The 18,756-nt window shown below is 47.4% G+C and overlaps 1 protein-coding gene across 4 annotated transcripts in view; it reads left to right on the forward strand.

Moving 5' to 3' along the window:
* Positions 1-18,756, forward strand: part of Aff1 (ALF transcription elongation factor 1) — a 169,818-nt gene that overhangs the window by 33,370 nt on the left and 117,692 nt on the right. The window contains exon 1 of one of the 4 annotated variants that reach the window (XM_087185928.1): positions 7,421-7,502. The exons of 2 other annotated variants lie outside the window; for them this stretch is intronic. Coding sequence is in view for 1 of the 2 variants with exons in the window: in XM_004870537.3 (XP_004870594.2) it covers positions 15,594-15,619 (26 nt within the window). In the remaining variant the exon portion in view is untranslated. Of the gene's footprint in view, positions 1-7,420; positions 7,503-13,545; positions 15,620-18,756 lie in introns of those variants that run through there. One more of the 4 variants, XM_004870537.3, reaches the window with a different exon arrangement.

The raw sequence follows: 18,756 nt of genomic DNA on the forward strand, positions 1-18,756 counted from the left end.
AGCTTTCTCTCAGCAGCCTCTCAGCTGCTACCCAGCTTCTGCTTCTTTTTTGCAAATATGGACTTGGAGGGTTTGTGTGTATGCTGGAGCTGCTCTGGCGGGGCTGCATTTGTGCCTCATCTTTTCCCACCAGTTCTGCACATCACTCCTCCCTCGCCCGCATTCCCATAGCACTTTCCCACCGTGATGGCAGTTTCCCATCATGTTTTATAGCTTGCACTTCTCCTCTGTGGCCGAGTCCCCGAGGGCTGTTGATGTGCTAGTCATCTTTCTACCCTGGTGCCAAGAATAGCACCTGGCACTGGGGCCACTGGGACTGGATAGATGTTTGTGGAGGCATGGGAGAGGTTGGAGGGCGTGACTCTTACTTAGAATTCAGGAGAAAGGTCTGGGGAAGGTCCGGGCATGTTGCTGTGGGAGTTGGCTCCCTTCTCCCACACGGTAGGTACTTACCAGGTGCCTGCTGCGCACGGAGGAGGTCGAGAATGGTGAGTCATTTGCTCTCTGCCCTGGGTGGGGCGGCTCTGGGAGTCTGGATGAGGGTAACTGGTGTGAGGAGAGGGAATCGAGCAGGATTCAGCCATGGGGGTTTATGTGGATGTCAAATTACTTCCAGCAGAGAATCTCAGAACTTTGTAAAACGATGCCTCGACAGTGGTAGCTCATCTCTCAATATCTTCACCTCCACATCATGGTGGAATCTGTGTAGTAAATCATGCAGTGTCACATTTCCTGTTTCTCGGGTATTAGTCCCGAGTAGAAGCTACTCCAGAGTACTGCAGGCCTCCTGGTGCATGGCCCTGGCCGCCTGCCATGGTGTGGTGCAGCGTCTGGCCAGTGGTGCCTGCTGCAGGCTGTGTCATGGCTGTGTGTTCAGGGGTGGTTGATCTGGTCTCCACCCTCTCACCGTGATTCTCCCTCCTCACCCTTCCCGGGCTAGCTCTGCTTTGACCTTGTCTAACTCTGCTCTGGCCAGTTTGAAGGCCAGAAAGCCTTTCCTCTTTGGCCCAGTGCAACACTCCCATTGAAAGTCTGTCAGGTCTCTCAGCTCCAGGGTCCCCACACCTCTGGGACCACAGAGCACACAGGGCCTGTATTTCTGTGCCCCTTCGCTAGCCACCGTCGGCTCAAGGCCAGCTCTGGTTCACCATGGCCTCAGTGAGTCGGCTTGGATTCCAGGAGCCGGCAAGAAGGAAGCCTGCGTGCATGTGTGAGGGTTGCTAAATTACCCAATTTTTTCCTTTTTGGAGGATTAAACTTGAGTACCTTCACACTGAGCTACATCTTCAGCCTTTTTTTTGAGGCAGGGTCTCACTAAGTTTTTAACTTAGTCAAGTTGGGATCAAATGTATGATCCCCTTGCCTCTGCCTCCCAGAGTGCTGGGATTACAGATATGTGCCACCTCACCTGGTTTAACTTGACTCTATCTTTAAGCAGTATGTTTAATAGCTGTTGTTATCTTTGTGAAAGTTTTATTTGAAAATTTATTCTATAATATCAAACCCATCAGAAGAGATATATTTTTTAACATGTTCCTTTAATATAAAAAGATAGAACTGGGCATGGTGGCACATGCTGCTCATGAGGCTGAGGCAAGACTCAAGTTGGAGCCCAGCCAGGTACCTTATCAAAACCCTGTCTCAAAAAAAACCAACCAAACGAAAAAACAACAAAAGCGTTGGGGAGAAAGCTCTGTGGAAAGGCCTTGGGTTCAGTCCCCAGTATCTCAAAAACATAAAATTAAAAAAATAGGTTCGGGGATTTTAGCTCAGTGGCACCGTGCCTGCCTCACAAGTGCAAGGTCTGAGTTCGATCTCTGATAGTGCAAAAAAAAAAAAAAAAGAAAAGAAAAGATAGCCATACATAGTAAGAGACAAAATGACACTACATCCAGCTCTCATCTCTGGTCTAACAGAGTGGCAAAAATCAAAAGTTTGACAGTATGTTTTTTTCTTTTTTTAAAAAACAAGATGGTAGGGGGAAAAGTACTGTATGTAACTATTGAGAATGCAAAACAATACAATACAGTCATATAACACACTATTAGGAAATACGCATTTAATCTTTGGCCAGTTTCCTGGCACACAGCTCCTAAAATCTTGGGAATCTTCAAAGTGCTATGTGTCTTTTCATATGCCAATGAGCCCGGGGTGGGGTGAGGGGTGGCTGGTCACCTGGTCACAGAACACCAGCCCTGATTAGGGGGTTGGGACTTTCAGCCCTGCCCCAAGTAAATTGCAAGCTATAAAAGAATATAGATTATGAAGAAACCCAAGAGACATTTGCACCCTGTCGTAAAAATATCCTGAACACAGCAATTAAATTAAAAAACTAACTGGATATTTGATGCTGTTAATGGGAATTTTTATTAATATTAAGTAATAATGATTAATATGAAAACACTTGAGATAATAAAATGTGGCTAAGTCCTTTTTTTTTGAGGCAAGTAGTTCAGGCTGGCCTTGAATTCACTGTGCAGTCCAGGCCTTCCTGCAGCTCATGGTGATCCTCCTGCCTCAGCCTTCCAGGTGCTGGGATCACAGGCTTGATCTGTCATGCCCGACTGCTGCCTGCCTGCTTGCTTGCTTTTCTTTCTTTCTTTTCTTTTCCCTTTTCTTTCTTTCTTTCTTTCTTTCTTTCTTTCTTTCTTTCTTTCTTTCTTTCTTTCTTTCTTTCTTTCTCTCTCTCTTCTTTCCTTCCTTCCTTCCTTCTTTCTCTTTCTTTGAACTCTCTCTCTTCTTTTCTTTCTTTCTCTTTCTTTCTTTCTTTGCTGTGTTATTTAAAAAAGTCTTTTCCTTAAAGTCTATTTAAAACTGGAAAACTCTCATCCTTGAATTTTATCTTTAAAAAACAGTGAAGAGGAGAATTGAATGTCCTCGCTGCCCTCTCTGTGCTTTGTCCTGGCTGTGTAGCCACAGGCAACCCCTCAGCTTTCCTGCTTGGAACCTCATGTTATTGTAGGGGGGCAGGGGCAGTGCTGCTCATGGATGGAGCCACCTTGTACCCATGTGCCCGGGGCAGGACCTGGGCTCCTCTAGATGGCCCCTCTGACCTGGTGAGCTGTCCCTGCTCTTTCCTGGCCATTTCACTGGCTGCTGTCGGGACCCTAATGAACAGTTCTAGGCCTGAGTACAGGTCAGGCAGCAGTTTAGCGATCCAGACCTGATGGGGAGGGTGTCAGGCTTGGCTCTGGGTACAAGCTGCCTTCTCCGGTGGGGCTCATCACCCAGGAAGCCTGGTGCCAGGGATGACCTCTGTGGAGCCGGGCAACCTAGCTGCTGCTCTGCCTGGCTTTGGAAGAGACGTCCTGAGACCTCAGTCAGCTGTGGATACCAAGGAGGCATGGAGATGCGCACGCAGACCTCGGTTGTAGCTCTGGGCGTTGCACACAGAGCCGAGGGGAGCATCTCCAGATGGAGCCTGAGGCCACCAGGTGGCAATGCCCACCAGTGTGAGTGTGTGCAGAGGGACAGGGCGGCCTTGCAGTGGGTCTAGGGAAACCACTGTACCTGCCCAGAACCTATCTGGAAGCTGTTGGGCCTCAGTGTTGGCCCCAGGCAGAGAGCTGCCCCAGCCGGCTTGTGCAAGAACAGGTTCCAGTGGCAGCCATGCATGGCTGGGGACACTGCAGACTGGAGCACCACCTTTCATGTCCTCGCTGCTTTATCCAGCTCTGTGGTGGTAGTAGACTTCTAAGTAGTTGGAAATAGGCATCCTGTGTATGTGGCCTCTGCAACTGTATACAGCTTAAAAGGGGAGGAAGGGTGACATGGAGCTGTCAGCTGGAATCAAACCTAGCATTATAGAGAAAAGGAAAGATGGTCCTAGAGGACACCAGGTCCAGAAACAGTGCTGTAGCTGTCCCTAAGCCCCACAGGCTCTCTACTGCAGTTTTTTGCTAAAGGACAGGCTGGGGGTGAGGGTGGGCTTAAAAGGGGTGGATCTCATTTCATAGTATCTCTATAATCACTGTGGTCAATGTCAGTGTTCATGGTACCTGAATTATCTGGTGAGGAAAACAGCCTGGGTTCTATGTTTGCCTCAAATAGCTTTGAACTGGTGATCCGCCTGCCTCAGCCTCCCAGATCACAGTGTGTGCCACCATGCCCAGCTCTCAGCCTTTTTCCCATCCTTAGTCATCCATCTTAGTCACTGCAACATGGTAGATGCCTGTTCATAGATACCGAATTTCTTTCCAACTCCTTCTAGAGAAAAGCAACCTGACCGTGACAGTGCCTCACTGGTTGCCTTTTATAGAAGCCATCTATTTAGCTGAGCTCTGTGGAGCAGTGCTGACAGCTAGACAGCAGGAAAAAGGTCTTTCCAAAGAAGTGCAAAGGCCAGAGGATTCGAGCCCACCTCAGTGGTGCATGCCCGTAATCCCAGCTACTAGGGAGGCTGAGGCAGGAGGATCAGAAGCTCGAGGCCAGCCTGGGGAACTTACTAGAGCTCTGTTTCAAAATAAAACATAGGAAAGGGCTGGGGCTATAGCTCAGTGCAAGTCATAGGTTCTGTGACTGTTTCTTTGGGAAGTCACAAGAGCTTCCTGAGCGGCTGCAGAGCACAGTGAAGAGGATGTGGTGTGCTGGGGCCCTATTTCCATCACACCACTCACCCGCTGCATCATGCAGAGAAAACGGCCCAGTCCTGGGCCTCACGGTCCTTATCTGTGGATGGCAGCTGGGCACAGTGTGCTGGGCACAGAGGCCTGAGCTGGAGCTCGTTCAGGATGGGTGCAGCTCTTAGAGCAGTGCAGATAGGTCATAGCAAGCGCCTTGCTTGCCACTGGGCTGCCTTGCTTGCCACTGGGCTGGGGCTTTGGCACCAAAATGGTCACCAAGCTGTCATCCTGAGCACAGCCTGAGCAGTCCCGAGGGAGCAGGATCATGCTCAGGAGGAGGGGTCCACACACTTTCTGGGAAGCAGAGTTTCTTTGGCGCTATTATGCACTAGCAGGTCTGGAGCTGGATGTGGAGTTCCAGCTGGGAGTCCTCACCTGGAAATAGGAAAATTCCCTTTCTCTGAGAGTGTAGGAAACAGTGAACCCCAAAACATCCTTTCTAGCCAGGCATGGTAGTGTACACCTGTACACCCAGCTAGCCACTCAGGAGGCTCAGGCAGGTGGATCACAAGGTCAAGCCCAGCCTGGGCAATTTTTTGAGACCCTATCTCAAAAGCTTGATGCTTCCTAGGGTCAGTCTGCAGTACTGGAAAACAAACAACAAGAAAGTCTATGCTAAAACAAAGCATCTGTAATTTTCTTTCCTTTCTTTGTTTTTTGTTTGGTGCTGGGGTTTGACCTGGGCCTGACACATACTGAGCATGTGATTTACCACAGAGCTGCAACCCAGTGCTGAGATTTTCTTAATCCTCAACCTGTAGTGCTTAAAAATAATGAGCTCAGTCAAAATGGAGTAGCTTTTTCTCTGAGTTAGTAAGTTCTTAGAAGATAAATATTTGAGGGCTGGGGATTTAGCTCAGTGGTTCTGCCACCTGCCTTGCAAGTGCAAGCTCGCAAGTTCGATCCCTGGTACCAAAAAAAAAAAAAAAAAAAAAAAAAGAGAAGATAAAGATTTGAAAAAAATCTTTCATGGGGTTGCTCAGGACTGATTTCTCTCGCTCGCTCTCTATCTCCCTCTCTCTCACTTTCTGACAGGGTCTCACTATGCAGTTCAGGCTAGCCTTGAACTCATTATGTAGCCCAGGTTGGTCTCGAACTTGCAGGGATCCTCCTGCCTTGGCCTCAGGATTACAGGCATATGCCACCATGCCCAGCCTATGGGACTTCAGACCTAATAGGTGTTTAATGAATAATGATTTGATTTCATCTTATTTTGCTTGTGAATTTGGTAGGAAGCAGAGTCTATGAAAGATAAACCTCAAATAAAACTCCTATATTTTAGGAAGAAAGCCTTAGTCCTCAGAATGTGAAATTTGGACTTCAAATCAGGTTCTGAATTGATTGTATCCAAACATTTGCTAGGGATAAAAACCACTTTTGGAATAAGTGGCCCCACAGAAAATGCCAGTATTTGACGTAAGGTCTTTCACATGTCAGTGGCCAGGTCGTGGTGTCATTTATAAACTGTAACCTTCTGATCATTGTGGCCTGCCAGTCTGTGTCTTTTTTGTCCCCACCAGAGAAATCATCCTTGTGGAGGCTAGGAAATATTTCCCGTCTTGTAATTTTTAAATCAGGAAAATTTGAGAGTGACTCAAGATGGAAAAGCCCTGTACTCATAGGTTATTACACCAACATTTTGTTTAGAGATTAATGTGTTTACCCCTCATGGTGGAGCACACCTGTTATCTCTCTCCCCAGGAGGCTGAGGCAGGAGGATCACAAATTCTAGGCCAGTTCAAGCAACTTAGTGAGGTTCTGTCTCAAAACAAAACAAAAACAATGGACTGGAGATGTCACTCACTGGTAGAGAGCTTGCCAGTACTGGGGATGGCTTCCAGTACTGGAAAAAAAGAGGGAGTGTGTGTGGTAGAAATAGAGACTGTGAGAGATTGTGTTAGACTGAGTATCTAGAGCAATACCTCCTATATGAGAACATACAGACCCCTTAAACGTCGTGTTTTACAGTGCATTGCTTCTCAGAATTTAGTGGGTGCATGAATTGCTGGGAATTGTTCCAACTGCAGGAGTGGAGCCAGGGGCGGGGTGGGGACTCTGCCTGCGGCCCTCCCTTTGGTAGTGGGCTCCAGAGCAGAGACTGAGCCTGGCAGCACCTTAACTCACACCACTGCGGGGGCTCCGTGCCCAGAGTGGCAGGAACCCACACAATCTGCTGGTGTTCTCTGTTCCAGACAGGGCCCTGAAGGGCAGCGTGTGTGGTCCAAGGATCAGAGTCACAAACCTGCATGGACACCCCTGTCTTTAAAGTGATGTGCTTGTGTTTTAAAGTATTGTTTTCTATTATTTCCCCCTTCTTTACCTTGTTTTTTGGGACTCCTACTAAGCAAAGTGATCCTTTATTTTCCAGTTTGTAAATTAACTGGACTACAAGACCTGGCCGGTCACACTTCCCAGGCAGGGTCCCCTCACTGGTGTCAGGGGCAAAGCAGAGTTCTCCACACGCATGCCCGCGGCCAATCTTTGGAATATTGAAATGGGCTCACCGGTGCTTACAGCTGCCGACGTGGACCCTGGTCAGAGCCCACTGATTTCATCTTGAGAGGACCCCTGAGACGGAGGCTGGGGGCTGCTCTCCGAGTCCACCCCGGCTCACCCCGCGTCCTCTCTTGTGGCCTCTTGAGCTCAGCCCTCCACAAGCCGATGGGCTTGCGGGCTGGGAGCCTGGGGTGGGCAGAGTGAAGGTTCTGCGGTCAGGGAGCTTGCAGCTGGGGGAGGGGCGGGAAAGTACTGGGCGGAAACTGGCAGCGGCTCCTGCTGTTGCCTCGGAGGGTGGAGGAGGGCGCTGAAGCTGGGGCCATCTGGAACGCAAGACTGTTGGGCAACCTGGAGAGAAGTTTTGTTTCATTTTCCACTCTGGAGGTAAGAGAGAGTGCTTCTGGGGGGCGGGGGGCGGTGACATCTGATGTATGTTTTAGGAATTATGTACTCTGTATTCTGGCCCTAGTGTTGAAGACTGGGGAGAATGCGTTGAGTAAGCAAGAAAAAATAGTTCTCATCATGCTGTGTGAAGAGCTGAATTAAGAAAGTGATAGAGGGTCCAGGAAGACTGTAATTATTTTTAATTTCCCAAAGGAATCAAGAGATCTCAGCCTACTGCCAGCCCTAAGCAGTGGTTTCTAAACTTCAGGGCACGCGGGAATCACCTGAGCGCTAAGTGAAACCCGGCTCTACCCCACAGTTTCTAATTCTGCAGGCTTGGGTGGGGCCTGAGAGTTTGCAAAAGAATGAAGGAGAGGAGCAGCAGGGAAGTAAACAAAACATCAGAAGGACAATACGAAGACCAACCATACCAATATGTATTTAAAATAAACCCTAAACATTCCAGTTACAAGCTGTGATCACCAGACTGAACTTTCCTCCAGCACAACCACCTCCTGCAGTTTAAATAGGAGGTGGCAACACTGAGCAGCAAGCATGAGAGAGCTGAGCAGGGCTAGTTGGTGCCTCAAGGAGGAAGCGCCCTGGAAGTGCCTTGGGGACAGAGCTCTGTGGAGCCATTCTTGGCTGGCAATGGGGTGGACCACTGTCACTGAGGGCAGATGTCCCTGGAGATAGGCACAAGCTGGCCTGGGAGAGAAAGCATACTTTCCTGGAGAGGTGGACACCGCCTCTCCTTCCTGGAGCTTAAGATTTGAGTGTGCTTGTTTGGTTTTGTGTTTGCAGTAATTGTCATTTTAAAAAATTTGTTTGTTTTTAGGGTTACACTGTAGGAATGTGTTCATTATATACTGTTTTAAAAATTTAAAAGGCCCAGAAGAAAATAAGACACTGGATCCTTCCATCTGGAGATGTCCATGGCTAATTTGCTGTAGACACCTAGGGCCGGGGTTTTAGCTCAGTGGTTTTGCTGCCTGCTGCACAAGCGCAAGGACCCGAGTTTGATCCCTGGTACCAAAAAAACAAAAAAACCGAGAAAATTTGCTATAGACACCTAGTCGGGGGGTTTTTTTGGAGACAGGGCTTTGCTGTATAGCCCAGGCTTTGAATTCATGATCCTTCTGCCTCAGCTTCTCAATGCTGGGATTACAGCTGTGCACCACAATGTCTGTTTCTAGTCGATCTTATTAATAAACATAGTTATTTTTTAATGAAATTGGGTCCTGACAGACTTTTTATTATGAACATCTTTCCTTGTCATTAAGTGTTTTTTGTAAAACAGGAGTGTAAAAGGATATTCCTGGAGGCTAGGGAGGGATGGAGGATTTAGAGGTCAGCTGTGACAGAAAGTTAGAAAAGTAAAGTGAGTGTGTCCCTGTGCTAGCCGTGTACTCCCACTATCCCAAGAGCTGTCCAGGGTTTGGGTGGTGTGGCCATTACACATGGACCAGGAGCCAGGAAAGCCCGTGCCCGATCTTCAGTGGAGGCGACTGATGCCTGGGGATCAATGAGGGACCAAGGGAAAGGAGAGGGTGGCCTTGGGGGCAGTCACATTAATTAGGCCCTGGTGAGGCAGAGGGTTTTGGGGATCACCCCTGGCCTTGAGCCATATCCCTAATCCCCTTCCCTTTCCTTTGCTCGCCATGTACTCTGTCACTGAGCTACATCCCTGGTCCTTTTAATTTTATTTTGAGATAGGATCTTGCTAAATTTGCCCAGGCTGGACTTGAACTTGGAATCCTCCTGCCCCAGCTTTCCCTGTACCTGGGATTATAGATGTACCACTACGTCTGGTTCTCCATAAGCGTTTGAGTGATAGAAACCAGAGAGTGTGTGCAGTCTGAGTGTGCAGGAGGAGTGGTGCCTTTGCAAAGGCAGGGGAGGTAGGGCAGGGTTGCTCATGCCAGTCACCTCAGCTATTTAGAAGGCTGAGGCAGGGGGATCGAAAGTTTGAGGCCAGCCTGAGTAATTGAGGGAGATGTTGTCTCAGAAAATAAAAAGGCTGGGGATATAGCTCAGTGGTAGAATGCTTGCCTAGAGTTCTGGGTTCAAGCTGCACTACTATGGGAAAAACAAAGCAAAAAAACAAAACAAACCCTCAAGAAGACCAATCTTATTTTATTTTTTTATTTTATTATTTTTTTTTGGTACCGAGGATCAAACTCGGGTCCTTGCGCTTGCTGGGCAGGCAGCAGAACCACTGAGCTAAATCTCCAGCCCAGACCAATCTTATTTTAAAAGGTTGGGGCCAGGGATTTAGCTCAGTGGCATTGAGCCTCCCTCGAAAGCACAAGGTCCCGAGTTGGATCCCCGGTACCAAAAAAAATAAATGTTTAAAAAAAGGGCTTATTTCTGGTCTCAACAGTTAAAAAGCACACAAGATATGGATTTGTTAGTTTTGTGTTATCCAAATTCTTCCTGATCTGCTAACAGGAACCTCTCTGGGATGTTGTTTCTGCCTTCATCCCCATGGATGGATGAGGTGAAATACTCTTCCCTATCCATCCTGGTCCCTTCCTTGGAGGAGGCAATCTTGTCTTGCTCTGTGGGGAAACTACCCTCCATAAGCCCAAGGACCTAAGAGGCTGAGTGACAGCTGCCTTTTGCCCTCCCAAGTGGAGTGGCACTCTGACGGTCACTTTGGACAATACCTGTGGCCCTTCCACGTGCAGGGAAGTGTGTGGGGCCACAGGAAAGAAGGGTCTTGGCCTGGAGTGGAGCTGCAGGCTGGCATCCCATCCAGAGGGTCCGATGATGTCCAGGACAGGGATTAGCCTGACAGAGACGCACAGGGACTTCTGGAGTTCGATCCCAGATCCTGGTCTCTGAGGAGAGTAAGATGAAGCCCCCTCCCCCAAAGACAGCATGACCCTAAAAGGTCCAGAGAGAGCTTTGCAAGGAAGGGCACCATTGTGTATGTGCCGCTGAAGCGAGCACAGGGAGGGCGCCATTGGTGTCACTGAGGAAGTCGGCTTCTCTTGGCCCGGGGGCTTGGGTGTGGAGACAGAGGAGACTGGGTGTTGAGGAAATGGCTGGTTCTAGCAAAGGCTGGAAGAGAGTTGGTGAGCTGGAGCCTCTGGTAGAACAGAAACAGAAGCTGAGATGTCAAGGGACAGGGCCAGCTTGGAGGAGACCCAGTGGAGATCATGTAGCAGATATCCCTGGGACCATTGTGACAGAGATGATTGGAGAAGTATGAAAATGGAGGAGAATAAGCCCAGTGTACAGATAAGTTCTTCATGGGGGTGGCCACTGCTGCCTGCAGAGAGGGGGCCTGGGGCAGGACACCCAGACAGAGCACCACAGGACAGCAGAGTCGCTGAAAGTAAGCAAAGCCCCAGCAACCCGAAGACACAGAGCAACGCGTGACACCCTGTTTTGGCGCTTGGAACAGAAAGAGAATATTAATGGAAAAACTGGTGAAGTAAAAATAAAGTTTGGAGTTGAGTTCATAGTAACAAACCAATGTCAATTTCCCAGTTTTGACAAATGACAAATAGCTACATAAGATGTCAACAAGGAGGAAGCTGGCCGAGGGGTTTTATGGGAATCTGTTGCAACTTTTCTGGGAATCTAAGATTATTCTAAAATTAAGTTTATTTTTAAGGCTTTGGGGGTGGGCAGAAGGAGAGGAAATTAGCTGTTTTGTAGGCTGTCAGTAATCAGCAAGGATGGGCAGGGATACAAGGGCGGATGACCTGGAATGTTTTACCCGTGTACAAATAGGAGATTTAGAAAGATGTAGGCTTGGAAGTAAACAGAAAGACATTTAGTGAAAAAAGAGGTGCGTGAATTCCTTAGTGTTGAAAATTTGCAAATTCCCATTCAAAAACCGATGAGCTACTTCAGGTCTCCAGGTCTCCTGTGGTGCAGATCTGGCTCTGAGGGCCAGTGCACCCCATTTCCTGCTTCTAACCATGGCCTGAGGCCACCCGGATGTGTCTCACTGGGAGCTGCCTGTCAAGGTTTCCAGACTCTGGCTCCAGGACTTGCTGGCTCCTCACAGAGTGCTTTCCTTTGGGGCCTGCAGTGCTTACACCTGGAACAGAGCACCATTTAGGACTGAGTTGGAAGGGATTAGACAACTGCTTGCTAACTGGGGAGGGCAGGTGGAAAGTGAGAGTCGGAATGCTGGCTGTGAGAGAGAGGGTGTTTGCAAATTAATGACCTGGAAATAATTGACTCAAAACCTTTGCCCACCATCCTGAGACTCCAGGCAACCCCAGACCGGAGACAAGGCAGAGGGCCTGGGGTGTGGAGGAAAGCTCTGGGTATGGTGGAGAAACCACGGCTGCAGAGATGGCAGTTCCTTCCTGGTGGTGCTGGTCTCTGCCCTGGGGAACACACAACTTCTTTTCCCTTCTTCCTCAGTCGTCCTCCCCTTTCCTGGGGCTGCTTTCCTTGCAATGTTGCAATGCCTCGTGCAGTACTTCTTTTGGCAAAGTAATTTTAGTGGTGTCCTCACTGAACAGCATCCCATCAGAATGGACCAAGTTCTTAGATCTGACCTGTGTATAAATCAAATCTATGAGGAGAACAGAACCCTTGAATGACCATATTGGTACAAATGCACACACACATCAAAGTGTATTTCATCATTCATAATGGGACAACCTGTTTAAATAGTTTTGAAATTTAAATTGTAGTATATTAGAAATATTTTGCTTTTTACCTTGTAAATTAAAAATGTAGTTATATTTAAAATGTTTTAAATATATATATATTAAATCTGCCCATATATTTTGACAAACAGTGGAGCATTTGAGTGATTATTCTTTCATTCTTGGATAAACACGAATGAGTATTGTACATTTGTGATTTTTATCTAAGGTGTATCACGTAAACACCATATTGTAGATATTACCTTCCTGCTATTGTTATTTGTAGAGCTCATTAACTTAAAGAACTAATAAAAAGGTACTCCTGGAATTCAGGAACCCATTTCATAGAGCCAAATGACCTCCCTACTCACCACCTACATTCTGTTCCATCTGTTAACTTGTGTACTTTACCTTTCTGTTATGTAGCTGATGCCATACTGCTGTCCAGCACCTTTCCATTACTTGCACGAGAAACTCTTCCCATTGTGGCCGGTCACTAAGTCAGCTGGAAGTTTCTAAATGTGCAGTCAAGACTGACAGGCAGTCTTACCCTGGTCAGGTGAGCTGGGGCTGCTAGCTGGACCAGGACCTTGCACACTTGACTGGAAGTCCACAGAGGTGGGTTGGGGAGGGGATCAGGACCCACATCAGAGAATGGTGAATGTCCTTGCATTTCATCAGAGAGCCCAAGGAGTCTGAGCCCCCAGAAGGTTAAGAGAATGCCTTTCTGTTCAGTTTCTGAACAGGACTGTGGGTCAGATATGATGGTGCCTTCAACATGCTAGGACATAAGATCGTTCTGTTCGCCTTGTAAGGCATCTTCAGTTGCACACAGTACTGGGTTGGAGAGCTGCTCCTCTTGTCCTTCCCTCTAGTATTTTTACATCTGTTACAAATCTAGCAAACCCCACTTCCGTTTCAGATTACCCTAATTTACATTACAGATCAGTTTGAGAGCTCAGGTGTAATCTAACCTGGTGTTGAGTCCTTTTGGGGGGAGGCAGTGTTAAATATTTGCTGAATTTTCTTTCTTATATTTAAATGGTATCAGAACAATTAAAGATTCATAGAGGAAAAATGTAATTTTATTATTTGTTTGACAGTGCTGGGGATTGAACCCAGGAAGTCTATACATGTTCAATGCAGATGCACCTCCCAAATATTTTATTTTTACTTTTAAATTTTTTATAGCCCAAGCTGTATTTTTTAATACCCCAAGCAATTTTAAAACTGAAGAACCCACAGATATGGAGGGCTGGTTGTATTTAAAATACTTATTTTAGGGCCGGGGATTTAGCTCAGTGGTTTCGCTGCCTGCTACGCAAGCGCAAGGACCTGAGTTCGATCCCCGGTACCAAAAAAAATTTTTTTTTAAATACTCATTTTTATTTATTTATTTTGGTACCGGGGATCGAACTCAGGACCTTGTGCTTGTGAGGCAGGTGGTGGTACCACTGAGCTAAATCTCTGTCCTAAAATACTTATTTTTAAAGCCTCATTATATGTAAACATAAATTACATTTTTATTTTAAAAACCTATTTTCCAAAACTGAAAGATGAGGAATGGCATTATTTTACATTTATGTAAATCTCCTTACTGTCTGACGGAAGACTGCTTGATTCTCATATCTGCTTCTCTGTTTTTTCTGCTGTGATGAAGTCTGTGAAGCAAATATAGCTTAACACAGAAAAAAGAGTGTTACGCTAGCATGTTCTTTAATACCATGACCCAGCTCCACAAGCTGTGGTTTTCTGGAGCTGAGTTGTATTGTAGGATCTGAAATGAGCTGCTGGATTTTTTTACTTAGATCATAAAACCCCTTGCTCTGCCTTGCACTTTGAGTGGGTCACCTATTTATGTGTGATTCTGGACCTAGGTGCGTTGGTCACATGGAAACTGTTGGTTACCAAGTCATGCAGGTCTCCTAACATCAAATTCACCACTCTCTCACCCTGATCTCTTTAGGAAAATATTAGGTGTTGGGAAGACCTCAAGCTTACAATAAATGGCAAATACAAGGTTTTCTAAAATGCTTAATCTCTCACATTTTATCATTAGCAGTAAATGATAAATGTTTTTCTTGAAGAAACAGGTTTACTTTGTTCATTTTAAAGAAAATGTCTAGTTGATACCCAGGTCCGAGTAGCCATGGGTTTGAACTGCTCCTCATGTGACAGTGGTGGCTTGCAGGTCAGCTGGCTCAGCCTGCGGCTCTTGCATAACCTTTGTACACAGCTTTGTGTGCCAAGGGCCTTAGTGTGCTTCCCACCGCTGAGGAGAACATCAAAACGGCAGGTGCTCAGGGGTCAAGATCAATGAAATATGTAATAATTCTGACTGCTGCTTCATTAAGGGCGTTGGTACAGGAAATGGCCTTTTTAAAAATAACTGCTCATGTGTGGGGTGAAGAGTGGGTGACTACTGGTTTCATTTGCTGTCACTGACTTGATTGGTGCTCAGGTGCCAGAAGAGCCTCCATAAACTGCCGCCTCCAGTGCCTCTCACCCCCAGTGGAATGTTAGCACAGTGCAAAGGCAAATACAGCCCCGAGTCTTTCTAAACACAGTGTTGACCTCTGAGAAGGCCTTGGGGACTCCCAGAAGGCATCCAGCCAGATGCGTGGCGCCGCCCTCCCAGCACTGCCTCTTTCTTTGGTGCCGCCCCTACTGTGTCCACAACTCTTGGGGCCTAATGGTGCCTGTGGACCAGCTTTTTCTGACTTGGGCACCCCCTTCACGACCCTGGCTGGAATGTGGGGTCCATGGGGTGGGGTGCACCCAGCACCCCTAGGGTTTCCAGCCGCCATAGCCCGGCCCCACTGGGATACTGAGGGCCAGCTTGGGGTGCCCTGCCTGGTTCTTCAGAGGGGACCCCATTTCTGCTGCCCTTCTTCCAGTGATGACTATTTCCCTGGTTTGCAACTTGCTTTTTGTTTTTTGGTTAATCTCTCCATTACTTAAGGACTCAAAGGAGTCATTTGCATGATGCCCCAAAAGGAAGAGGTCTCATAAATGTTTATCTACTTGTAACGGAATCAAAACTGAAAGCGAAGTGGAAGAAGCGTGTGCGTGGCCGGTTTCCCGGTTGCCGGCCCTGGAGCGAGCAGGGTGCGCTGTGGTTTCGCCGGTAACCTCAGGGCTGCAGCGCTGGCTTCGCTGAGGCTGGGGAGCTGTGTCCCGTGCTCCTTGCTCTGTGCTCGTGCTCGGTGCTTAGCGCTCTGTGAGCTCTGCAGGGACTTTGGAGCCCCGCCCCCGCCCCTCCTGAACCCAGCCCTCCGGAGCACGCCCCTCCCGAGCCCAACCCTGTTCCCTGAGCCCCGCCCCTCCTTTTAAAGCCGGGCTGTACCACCCACTTTCCCGCGGGGGAGCGCGCGCCGATCGCTCCGAGTGCGTCAGGGCGCTCCGAGTCGCCTCGACTCCGGCCCTGGCACTGCAGTGGGGTCGCCCGCGCCTCCAATGCTTCTTCGGGTCGATGGACGCGGGCCCCCGGCTGCGCAGGTGAGGATGGCGGCCCGCGGCATGTGAGCGCCGGGACCACGCGCCGGTGCTCGCCCTGACCGAGCGGCTGCGGAGCGCTCGGGCGGCTCGGAGCGCGGAGGACAGAGCGAGGTGCAGGGGCGGAAAGCGGCTCCCTCTGTCCTCGGTGTTCTCGTGCACTCAGCCCGGGCTCTCGCTCTCTCGCCGGCTGGGGTCCTGAGTACTCGTTAGCGGTGCGAAGCGTCACGCTCGGGAGAGGGTGGTGAGCATTTGCCTGGAGGTCGAGACTCTGCTGCTGAAACGCGCCGTTTGCCGGATCTCCTGAGCAGGCGGGGGCCCCGGGGCCGCCGAGGGAGGAGCTGCTGGCCCCGTTGGGGTCACAGGGCCAGGCCGAGCCCCGCCTGCCCTTCCACGGTCGGCACTGTTGATAATGAGTGTGCGGAGAGAGTGACGACAGGCACAGTGCTTAATGTTAAGACTCGGTGCTGCATGTGTCTGTGACTTATCCGGTGTGACAGCAACGTTCTAAGGGAAACTGAGTTACATGTGTTATACACGTTCCTTCGAACTTTACGGACAGCAGCGTGGCCCCCCGTGCCTACAGAACGGGAAAGCTCTTCAGGCTATTTCATGTAGGGTAGTTATTTTGAGATGCTTCAGAAGGCTAAGCAAACTTCATGTCCGAAGACCCAGACTTACAGAGAAATAGATGCTAAAATGTTGAAGTTGGGGGCGGGTATGGCTTTTGAAATGTTTTCCCAAAGAAATAGAACTTTCAAGGGCGCATTCTAAATAGGAACTTCTTTGTAGCACCACCTTTTTATAGTTAATCTTCTTAACTTGGTAGTTTATTCACCACTTCCATTTTATTATTCTGAGAAAAGAGTTCTTAACCTGGGGCTAAGTGGGAAGAAAATGTGGATGAGTGGATAAGAAAAAACGTTGCATCTTTAATTTTGCACATTTTTAACTGAAACTTAGTATTTCTTTTTAGCAGGATTATAGACAAAAACCATAGTACCAATTCTCGTGATATTACCACAAATAGAAACCACATGTTTTCATAATCTACTTAGAGTTCCTGCGAATGTCTTAAAATAACCTCTTCCACTTTTATGAAATCAAGGCGCTGCTTTATCTAGAGTAAACTAGTAATAAAGAAAAATGCAATATGATAAAAATACAGTGAATGTTTACATTTTTAAAATATTACAGTAAAAAACGTTCCCAATAATCCCCCTTAAAATACTCTCCGTGCTTTCAACATGGTTTTTGCCACTTTCTGAAGCAGTTCTGGAAGTCTTTCATGTCTTCATTTGCACTGTTGTGCTGTCTCACTGTCCTGAATTGACTCCAAACGTTTTCCCTTCGTGGTCATTTTGACTTTAGGGGAAGAGCCAGAAGTCATGTTTTTATGATCCTGCCTTTCGGTTGGATGCCACTCAGCAGCAGCATTCACTGTGTCTTTTGTATCACTGCAGTGCTGGGCTTGATAGGTATATTTCTATGTAATTTGTTATCTTTGTATTATGTGTTTCATTTAATGTATTTAAAAACATTTCCCTGTGAGTGGCATTACTCACCCAACTTAGTAAGGGCGCCTGGCACAAAACCTAGACGGAGATACCTTGATCTATGAAGTCAAGTCAGTACTGACACTGCTCAGTAATACAGCATGGGAATTTGAACCCAGATGTGAGCTATTCCAGCGCCCACACCCTCACTAATGATCAAAATAAAATAAGATAGATGGTGAATACTGTGTGCTGGACACACATTAAGCAGTTTTAATTAGATTACCTTTGGTTCTTCCCTGTCCCTTCAGTGGTAAGTGGTTTTATTATCCCCTTCTCATACTCTAGGAAATGGAGGCCCAGCAGGGGGCAGCGGGGGGGGGGTAGTCTTGCCCTAGGTCCCCAGGTGCAGCTGATCTGCAGCCCCTCCTTGCACGTGCTGCCTCTTAGCAGAGTGAGATGTGCGGAGCCCAGTGCAGAGGACGGTGGTTTTGTGGCAAGGTGTTGTGGATTGGAGTTGTCAGTGTGGTGGGCAGCTCCCTGTGCTAGCAGTAAAGGAGAAAGCTATGGGTCTTTCTGATGCTCGGCCTGACTCCTGACATGCCCTGGAGCTAGGAATGGGAACCAAACCGAAGTCTGCTGTCTGTTACTTTCTTAGCTGCGTGTTGAGAGTATATCTTACGAGTTTCAAATACCTCTTTCATCAGTTATACCTACATTGTGGTCCAGGCTCATTCCAACATTGTTCTTTGTGGGAGAGTAGATGGTCTTTGCGATCCAAAGAGAATATATGGAAAAGAGTCAAGATATTTTTGGATTTCAGGGGAACCCCAGAGCCAGGCCAAGTTTCCCTGATTAGCTAAGGAAAGCTGAGACATGACTTGGGATGTGTCATGTTGGACAGAAAACCCTCATCATGTGTCACGTACAATCTCTCTCTGCTCTTGACAAATTAATTCAGGCTCACTGGACTTAATAATTCATATTTCATGTTGAACCACAGTAGTTTCATTGTAGACTGAAGTAATTTATAGAGCAAGATGAGGACTTAGGGATTTTGCAGTAATGTAAGTGAATATGGAAGCCAACTCTGGCAGTTTTCATCAGTTAACTGGCATTGTTGCAGGGTGGTGCCACTCTGAACTGTGAGTGGTCCGTGATTGATTTCCCATGTGAATGTGCAGCCCATTTCTTTCTCTATAGGTTGCTCCTAGGGTAAAAATATTCTCTTTAAAGTAGAAGTACTTTCAATCAGGAAGGAATTACCTAAGTATTTCTCGCTTTGCGAACTTTTTAGAATTGAGGTTATATATTTATCCACTGCATCCCAAAATCTAGAAATCAGACATTATTTTTGTTTTGCTTTTGTGTTTGATTACATTTATTGAATAACGTGAATTGTCTAGCTTTTAAAAATTAAAGATTTTGGTCACTATTTTTGAACAATGAATATTTGTCATATTGAGTTTTCAGAGTGGGGGAGGGAGTAGTCAGTTACCTGGAAACGAAGTTGCTTGCAGCTCTTGGCTTGTGCTTCCTTTGGAACCTTTAAGTGTAACAGACACATTGAACTCAGTTCCCAGAGGGAATCGCAACAACCTAGTTCTCTTTAATGTAAAATAATAGCTTTAGTTTCTAGATTCT

Source organism: Heterocephalus glaber, unplaced genomic scaffold, assembly GCF_053883595.1.
Source record: "Heterocephalus glaber isolate CG9 unplaced genomic scaffold, H.glaber_assembly_v1.0 deba00001503, whole genome shotgun sequence".
Classification (NCBI taxonomy): Eukaryota; Metazoa; Chordata; class Mammalia; order Rodentia; family Bathyergidae; genus Heterocephalus; species Heterocephalus glaber.